This window comes from Panicum hallii, chromosome 5 (assembly GCF_002211085.1).
Source record: "Panicum hallii strain FIL2 chromosome 5, PHallii_v3.1, whole genome shotgun sequence".
Lineage (NCBI taxonomy): Eukaryota > Viridiplantae > Streptophyta > Magnoliopsida > Poales > Poaceae > Panicum > Panicum hallii.
In genome coordinates, this window is record NC_038046.1 from 32,657,138 (window position 1) to 32,666,154 (window position 9,017).

Consider the following 9,017-nt stretch of genomic DNA (forward strand, 5'->3'; position numbering starts at 1 on the left):
TACTCCCTCCATCCAAAAAAGAATGCAACTCTCGCTTCCTGAGAAGTCAAATGTTTGAACAAATTTATACAAAAAATTACTAACATTTATGTCTTCAAATAGATTTAGTATGCAAATATATTACATGACTAATCTAATGATACTTATTTTGTAACATAAATGATAATATTATTTTGTATAAATTTAGTCAAACTTAAAATTATTTAACTTAGAAAGCGAGAGTTGTATTCTTTTTAGGACGAAGGAATACACATTTGGTCTGCTTAGATATGGAATTGATCGCTAATTTTTCTTTAAGGCTTTTCCCGACCCATTACGTTGCGTTGGAACTAGGGATGGAAATGTGAATGCAGATATCCGAAATATCCGATATTCGTATCCGCCTAGACATCAATATGGATATCCATGAATTTAATGTGATAGTACAGTGGATATTCCGAATCCAATTTTCATTGTTTTCCTCCATCCGATTCCACATCCGTATTCGACAATATCCGGCACTATCCGTATCCATTTTCTATAAAACTATGTAAAAAATTATATTTATTTTCTATAACCAATGTTATTAATTTTTATAATAAAGATATAAGAATTAAGTTTACTTATAAATATTCTTATTTTATCTATTTATAGGTGAAATTACTTTTATAATTTTTTTATATATTAATAAAAATTGTTTATATATTTATTAAAAATATTTTTTATTTTTATTTTTAGTTTTATTTTTATATATTTATTTATTAAAATATTTGTTGATAAATAAGTTATTTTTGACCGACTATCTTTGTTATATTATCATACTTTAGTTTGTACTTATATAATAATTTTATATTCTAAAACTACCAATAAAGAAAATAGCTAAATATTATGTGTAAATATCCGAATTTAAATTCGAATCCGACGCATTCGTTTTATATTCATATTCAAAAATATTCGAATTTATATTTATATTTGAATTAAAATATAATAAAAAATGCTATCCGAATCCCATTTTACGTGACGGTGCCCAGTCATATTTTACGTGACCAACAGGCCCCAGGAATGGCGCGGACCCACGCGCAGAGGCAGAGATATCTCCGCCTCCGCAGACCCGCCTTTGTATGAAGTCAGAGTGCACGGGGCGAGAGCGAGGCTGCGAGTTGGGGGCGAGCTAGGCCGCCGCCGCCGCCGCTTCGATCGACTTGGATCGACCCGCCGCTACTGCTCGGTGAGGTCTCTTTTCTACTCCGCGACCTATCTCCTCCTATCGACGATGCGTGAGTTCCGAATCCAGCGGCATTTGGGGATTCTCGGGGTCGGGTTCGGTTCCTCGGCTGCGCGCGCGCGCGTGCGGGTTTCGTGGCGGAGGCAACTGCAGACCAGTGCGTTTTCCTCTTGCTTCATTGCCTGACGCGGGATTCAGTGGTCTTTGGTTCACGCGTTGTTTGCATTTCGGCGACTGCTAGCTTCGTTGGGTGGCTTTGTGTGGGTTTTTTCCCCCAAAATCCGGTTCAGAAATCCTGGTTCCCCATTTCATCGTTAATGCCCGCCCGGATGACCGGTATTTTTGGTTCTAGCGTGCGTTGCTGGGATTGCTAGCTTCATTGAGGGGGGTTGTGGATTTTAGTTCCAAAATCCTGGACGGAATTCCGGATTCCCCATTTGATCGTCGATGCCCGTCTGGATGGTGTCGACGCATTTTGGGGTGCCTGTTCTAGTCCTGCTATGATTTAGGGAATTGATTGTCATTTAAGGTTGCTTGGATTGCACGTATTTTGCTATATGGGGGTTTTTTGCTGCTGATGTCTTCGTGCTACTCTACTAGTCCTTGATAATCAGGTGGGGTGGATTTGGTGTTTCGGCTATATTGTTCAGGAACCATAACTACTACTCTGTATGTTTCCACGCAATATCACGTATCAAATATTTGGGTTCTCTAAATCAGGTGCAGGTTGCAGATTTGTAGTTCAAATTGTAATCCATTTTATTGCATAGGAATTATATGTTATCCAGCAAGTTCCTGCAGAGTGGATTTCTGATTTCTTAATGCACAACTATTCTCAATTGTGAAGGGGGGTCATGCCTGTGTTTTTTTTCCTCAGAAGTATTTTAGTTGTTTGTTGGTTAGCATGACAAGTGTTTTGGTTTCACCTCAACTAGCAATTTCTTGTACAACTGACTAAGAACTTAATGGACTAACATTAGTGATTGACTTCTGATTCATCTAATAGTATCTGATCTTGTTTCTGCAGCTATGATGGGCTCTTCTTCATCTTGGTCTGCACAAACCTTTGGGTCCACTTCATCTTCTCCTGGCACAGGCTTTGGGCAAACCATGGACTCCGTCTCCTCCACTCCATGGGGCAAGTAGCCTTTCTTTCGACTAGCTTTTTTATGCCATCATTCCATTTTATGCTATTTGTCATTTAATTCTTGCTGGATTCTTACTTCTTATCTTTGCGACTTCCAAAACAATATTCTGTAGGCAAGATTCTATCCACAAATATCTGCTCTTTTGTTTTGTTTGTGCATGGCATTTGTTTTTTTTATTTAGTAGGTGTTAAGTCTTAAATCGTTGCTATTCCTGTTCTGCTCATCAATAAGTTGGATGAATAGGTGAAAGATTTATGTGATTCAATTGTTTTTAACAGCTTCACAAGTCTTTTGTACCTTTTGTCCATTTCACTATATTGCTATTACGTGTTTTATCAATGTATCATTTTCTTGGGTCAATATTCTAATGTATTAATTAACAAAATCTCGTGGGGGACTAGATCCTGAGATACTAACTCTAGATCTATGGGATGATAATTTATGATGTTTACATTGAACTCCCTACATACTAATCACGTTAGAACTAATATATTCACACAACTCTCATCTATTAGATGTTATCCTCTCTAGTGCGACAAGGGATTTGCAAGAGCTTAGTGATTGGCATGACACACAAGGAACACACGATTAATTCCAGAGACACCATACCACTGGTTTGTTTCAGGAGCAATTGCACTGATGGGTGAAAATTATAATATACTACTTTCATGCAGGAGGCTATAGAAAAATTATAAAGGATATGTGGTGTAAAGGATGTTAGAGAGCATTTATAAAATTATTGTATTAAATCCTGAGTCAGTGTCAAATACATGAATCGACGCATTGGTGATATTAGACAATCCACTTAGCAACTCTAGTGATGGTACTGCCCTTTGAAATATCAGGTACTGCCCTTTTTTCTAGGATAATAGCTAGCAGAATATATATGGTTTCTCTTACCATTTTTAGTTTCTTAGAATCAGTGCTAAACATCTGATATTGATGATTCTGATTTCATATTGCCTGTTGCAGCTACCTTCTCTTGGCCTTCTCCAACCTTTATGGTGTCACATACACCTTCTCCTTCAGGGTCCTCATGCTGTAATTTTAAGGGTCAGTTTATGGCTACTATTTGCTGTGTGGATGCTTAGTTATAAAGCTGCTGTCGAAAACTAGTTATGGCAAACCTAATAATATCTTTGGCGAATCAAATTACAATTATTGTGATGGGTGTTTATCTGACATTTTCATTTGTTCTGTTTGTATTTGTTATGCTGCAATACCACTTTCTGCAGTTTGGTTTGATAAGGAGAAAAGAAAGGAAAATATACAAAATGCGTATCTACCGGCAAGTGCCATATTGAGCTTTAGCTGTTTCTTGTCTGCAAGACTCCAAGTACTTTCTGGTTTTCATTAGTTGTTATGTTACTGGATACAATAAGGAATCACTTAAGAGTTTCAGCTGCTACCATTAAATGTTTACAGATAGTAATTAAAGCAATTGGTTAAAATAAGTCAATAACCCTCACTTTGCAAAGTACTTATAAGCAGTCATGTCTACACCTACTTTCCACCTCTGTGGCTGGCTAATTCAATGGCTCAAAGTTGGCAAATGTTTCTTTTCTGTTTGCAACTGCAACTCCCATTTTCTTTGTAATTGTTTGCTCATCTGATTGACTTCCTTTTCAGATTTCGTCATCTTATTTCTTTGTTTTTCTTTTCCTATCCTAATTATGTAGGGGTATCTGAACAGGGCAGCAGGGTCTGTGCTTATGCGCCAACCGCTGTTGATGATCCTTCTAATTTGTATCAGATTCAATCGATTTCGGCAATGCTGGTAAACTGCAACAAGTCTCATGAAGAGCTTCGACATGAAGATTATGAGAGAGGGGACAGAGGTAAGTATCTGAAACAATCTCTGAACTTCAAACTTATTCTGAAACTTTTGATCTATTAAACATGGAATATTTTTTTAAAGAAAGAAAGGTTACACTTGAAAATTTAACTGTACCAAGTTTATAAAGGGAATTATTTTTTGCGCTTAAAAACAATATAAAATCGTAGAACATGAGAATAACAGTAGTAAAGAAGGCATGGAAGTATCAAGTTGTCCAGTTGGATCCTTATTTCTCTACGAGTCTGCGTTTTCCTACACTGAAATTTCACATGATCCCAACTCTGAAGGGCCCTTCTGCTCCTAATCTCCCATTGCTCATGTAGCTATTCCAATTTTCATCAGAAGCACCTTATAAGCTACAAAGATGATTAGTGTGGCTTCCAGGTTTTATTTTGCATTGCAGCGTACCTTTTAAATATCCTGTTACTTAATCTGAACTCTGAAGCAAATATGCAACTTATTAGCATCAACAATTTACTGTTGAGCTTATTTTGTGTCTGAATAGCGAATACACCTAAGGTAGTGTTTGGATGTAGATATTGAAGGCTAGAATTTGGAATTGGTATTACTTGCACTAAATATCAGCTGTTTGGATGTTATTAGAATTGGTATTGGAAACTTCCTTCAATGCCAAGTGGTGTTCAGTTCCGCTCTCTCCCACGATTCCGACCCCTACGCCTCTGTATTGGGTTGCATGCCCCCCTCCCCCCGTCCCCGCCGTTCCTCCACCGTCGCGTCTACTTGCTCCGCCGCGCACCTCGCTTTGCTCCCCACGCCGGCTGCGGCGCCCTCCTCCTCCTTCCTTGCCGGCCGCGGCCCCTCCTCCTTCCTCATCGGCGGCGCGGCCCCCTCCTCCTCCTTCCTTGCCGGCGGCGCGGCCCCCTCCTCCTCCATCCTCGCCGGTGGCGTGGCCCCCTCCTCCTTCCTCGCCGGCGGCGCGGCCCCCTCCTCCTCTTCCTTGCCAGCTGCGGCCCCTCCTCTTTCCTCGACTGCAGCGCGGCCCCCTCCCCCTCCATCAGCACCAGCGGCGCGGCCCCCTCCTCCTTCCTCGCCGGCCGCGCCCCCCTCCTTCTCCTTCCTCGCCGGCCGCGGCCCCTCCTCCTCCATCCTCGCTGGTGGCGCAGCCCCCTCCTCCGATCCTCCTTCCTTGCCGGCCGCAGGCCCCTCTTCCTCTTCCTGGTGGCTGCCCTCTTCCTTGCCGGTGCGGCCTCCTCGCGAGCAGGACCTCGATGGGGTGGGAGCAACAAATGCCAATACCATGTTTCTGTGCATCCAAACACAAATCCAATTTGGCTGCTTTCCAGGATTCCAAAGGCCACTTCAATGGTCATCCAAACAGCTGAATTTGAATCGTGATCCATTTCAATACCATGGTTGATTTGGTATTGAACCCAATTCAATACCATACCCTCCAATATCGACATCCAAACAGAGCCTAAACAATTTGAGTGAGAATAATATTCACATTTATGTTGATCTGTTAATATTGTATTCCTGAATTGTGTGTTTGTCTTTTTTACTTTCTTTTTTAGTCCTAATAAGCTACTTTTGCATGATCTAGGAGGTGACAGCCAGCAGAAAAGCATTACTCCAGCTCCTATATTTCCTGTGTCCTCATCACCATCATTATCCTGTTCAAGTACACCATCTTTCACTTTCAGGCCCACGACTCATTTCATTGCTCCATTTGCAGAGTCCACTGAACACCCCCCTGCAGAATTACAGCCCTCAACACGAGGTTCCACCTCCAGTTCCAACCCATTCTGGCTCCCATCTGCTCAGTCATCATTTTCATCTGGAGATTTGCAATCCTCAACACAAGGTCATAGTTCTTACACTCCTGGACTGTCATTTTATCGTTACCTGCCCTCAAAGCTAGCATCCATGGGAATCCAAACACCACCTCCATCACACACTGAGTTTCAAAAGAATCCCTCCACCTATTGTCCTAGATCATACCCATCACCTTTTACTGCACACGTCGGAGGTGCACATTCAGCTTCAGCATCGACACAATCTATGGTAAGTCTTCCTATAGAGATTATTCACTTGTGAAAATGGACATTTGCCTATGTGATTTATAACTATTTCCCTTTATGTTGGTTGGTTGTTCGCAGACCACTGCAACATTACCGTGCCCCCATTTTTCAACCTCCAATTCTGCACCTGCTATGTGTCAGGACAGTATATTCAGCAACTCAGCAGGTGCATTAGATACAGCTTTAGCAGAAGCAACTTCTACTGTAAGTACACTAAAAAGTTAGATTATTCATTTGTTATGCTGTCATATATAACAAGGTTTCATATTTGTGTTTCTTTATTGATAGCAGCAGGGTATATTCGGTCAAAACTTCCCCACGACATCTACTCAACCTGGAAAAAGTCCATTGATTGGTTCTTCAATCGCCCATTCAAAACCAGCTCTATCCTCAGATGCTCATTGTACTAGCGTAAGTATCCTGCTATCCCTGAATGACACTCTTTTTCCTGAGGTGCTGCTTTCGTAACTCAGATAATTCTGCTTGCAGGTCAATGTTGATTATCCCAATAATACTGTAGAGTTGCATCTTCCGGTCAATGTCAGATTAGTACGCATTCATTTTTCATCAAGCAATGATGGCGCTGGAACTTCACAGGCAGGATACTATATCTGCAGAGTCCAGAATGATGTGTGGTAATATGAAACTATTTCTGTGCTGACATGCATGCTGTTATCCTTCTTGGCAGGTCAATTCTGGTCATGTTGCTAAATCTACAGAAGCACCTATTTCTCTATGTATCTATCCTTGGGAGAATCATGAGCTGACTATCCAATCGATTGTGAGACCTGTTAAGGATCAAATGGGCAAACAGTCTAGTTCAACTGGTGGATCGGGTAATATTTGAATTTCTTGCCATATGGTACTAATCTGAGATTCTAACTTATATACTTACTTGAAAAGATGGCCTCATTCAAAATATTACTGAGAATGCAGTTTTTGGTTAAACGTGTGGGGTTTTCAGGGTAAGTGGTATTTCTTATCTACTAGATAATCAGTTTTGATAAGTGGTTCAAATATACTCCCAAGTTTGGTTTCAGGATCCAAATGAAATAATTTTGTTTCCGCTTCTTGTGTTTCTCATACTGTTATACCTTGCTATGACATGCAGCTCTCCTGTATCATTCAAGGAAAAAAAAAAAAGAGAGAGTTGATGAATCACAGAGAACTACATAATTTGGAAGCATCATTGTTTATTTATTTGCCATTACCTTACTCCATTGAGATTCATAATTTCACCTTTTTTAGCAACATAAAATGGCGAAGTATTGATATATATATGGTAACTGAAGATTATTCATCCCCATGTAGTCATTGATTCATAATTATTGCAGATCCCAGCAAAGTTCACAATAGCATTGGTCGTCCACCATCAAGATCTGCTAGGAATCAGGAGGGGAGCAACGGTGATGCCCACTCGACCCAGAAATCAGTAGCTGCACCAGAACGTGAAGTGATCACTGGGAGTGTGCTGCCTTGGCTCTACAATGCAGATTACTACACTCTGCCGTCAATTGTGGAACTTGCCGTGAAAGAGAGCGAAGAGCCAGGTTACTGTTCCCACGTGCCGCACTTCACTGTAGGCAGGCATGGCTATGGCAGCGTCAGGTTTGATGGGGAGACTGATGTGCGGAAGCTCGATATTGCATCAATTGTGGAGTTTAACAACCGTGAGATCCTTGTATACAGAGATGAGAGCAAGACGCCACCTGTTGGGCAGGGATTGAACAAACCTGCAGAGGTTACTCTCCTGAATGTGAAGTGCATCGACCAAAAGACTGGGTTGCAGTTCACAGGGGGGCCGACTGTCGACAGGTACAAGGAGACCCTGGTGCAGTGGACCAAGGAGCACGGTGCGGAGTTCGTGTCCTTTGACCCGATGAAGGGGGAGTGGAAGTTCAAGGTCAAGAATTTCAGCCAGCAGGGTGCTTGCCGTTCTTAGGCTATCTCCAACCGTCGTTCTCTATATTCTTCTCTATATCCTTCATTTACAGAATTCTCTACAAGATTCTCTCCTCTATATGTCATTTCTCTCCAACAATGTTCTCTAAATCTCGTTCTCTGTACATTAGAAACGTATTTTGTTCCAAATTTTTGTACGTACGTATTTATTGTACCTCAAATGCTATGGACATATTTTATTTTTATTTAATTCAGTGTTTAAAACGTAAAGAAAAAATAGAGAAGAGGAGAGAGAATCTCTATATATAGAGGAAATTTGTAGCGTTCTCTATTTTAGAGGATCATTTAGAGAACGCTGCTGGAGCAATAGAGAACGGAATTTTCTCTATATATAGCGTAGTCTGTACAGTAGGCTCTCACCCCCTCTCTGATTTCTCAGAACCTCTGATTTCTCAAAATAGCTATTCAGGCTACCAAACATCCAAGTCTGCACTATGCAAGCCTAGGTAGGCTCTTATGCAGCCTACCAATCACAGCCTATGTACTCTAGGCAGGGGTGTTAGCATTAGCTGCTGAGGCCAAATACTTAAGAAACAGTGAAATCAACTGCGGAATATTGAACTCCAATGTACGGCTGACGCAGTGTCCAGCTCTGGTGCCATTTTAGTTTCGTGCCGTGGTTTTGTTGTCTATTAGGTGTACAGATTGCTGCTTTAGACTTCAGAAGATGTGGAATTGCAAGTATGCGGTTTTAGATGACTGATGTTGCTTCGCCACAAGAGAGGACAGAAATGCAGAAGATGATGTAAAAGAAATTGCTAGTACGAGATATGCGGTTTAAAGTTTGGTTTCTCGTACAAGGAAAGTAGACGTTAAGGACTACCAGA

At 41.1% G+C, this 9,017-nt stretch overlaps 1 protein-coding gene across 5 annotated transcripts; it reads left to right on the forward strand.

Annotated features, from left to right (window-relative positions):
* Nucleotides 1–1,059: 1,059 nt before the first annotated feature.
* On the forward strand, nt 1,060–8,571 carry LOC112893387 (nuclear pore complex protein NUP98A-like). Of its 5 annotated transcripts, XM_025960687.1 has the most exons (12): nt 1,060–1,207; nt 2,232–2,342; nt 3,325–3,405; nt 4,032–4,190; nt 5,751–6,211; nt 6,307–6,432; nt 6,517–6,639; nt 6,718–6,825; nt 6,917–7,064; nt 7,563–8,170; nt 8,236–8,239; nt 8,528–8,571. In XM_025960687.1, exons 2-10 carry the CDS (start codon nt 2,234–2,236, stop codon nt 8,168–8,170), a joined length of 1,923 nt encoding a protein of 640 aa, XP_025816472.1. In that variant the 5' UTR covers nt 1,060–1,207; nt 2,232–2,233; the 3' UTR covers nt 8,236–8,239; nt 8,528–8,571. The 5 variants fall into 5 exon arrangements, with proteins under 5 accessions (XP_025816472.1, XP_025816471.1, XP_025816470.1 ...); XM_025960686.1 differs by lacking the exon at nt 8,528–8,571 and having other exon boundaries at nt 1,060–1,212; nt 7,563–8,380; XM_025960685.1 differs by lacking the exon at nt 8,528–8,571 and having other exon boundaries at nt 7,563–8,380.
* The last annotated feature ends 446 nt before the right edge of the window (nt 8,572–9,017 follow it).

Excerpts from the sequence above, each read along its gene's own strand:
- LOC112893387 (XM_025960687.1), top strand. The coding sequence starts at position 2,234 with ATGATGGGCTCTTCTTCATCTTGGTCTGCACAAACCTTTGGGTCCACT. Across the intron at positions 6,212-6,306 it reads CAGCATCGACACAATCTATG|ACCACTGCAACATTACCGTG; the intron begins GTAAGTCTTCCT and ends GGTTGTTCGCAG. Across the intron at positions 6,826-6,916 it reads ATGGCGCTGGAACTTCACAG|GTCAATTCTGGTCATGTTGC; the intron begins GCAGGATACTAT and ends CCTTCTTGGCAG.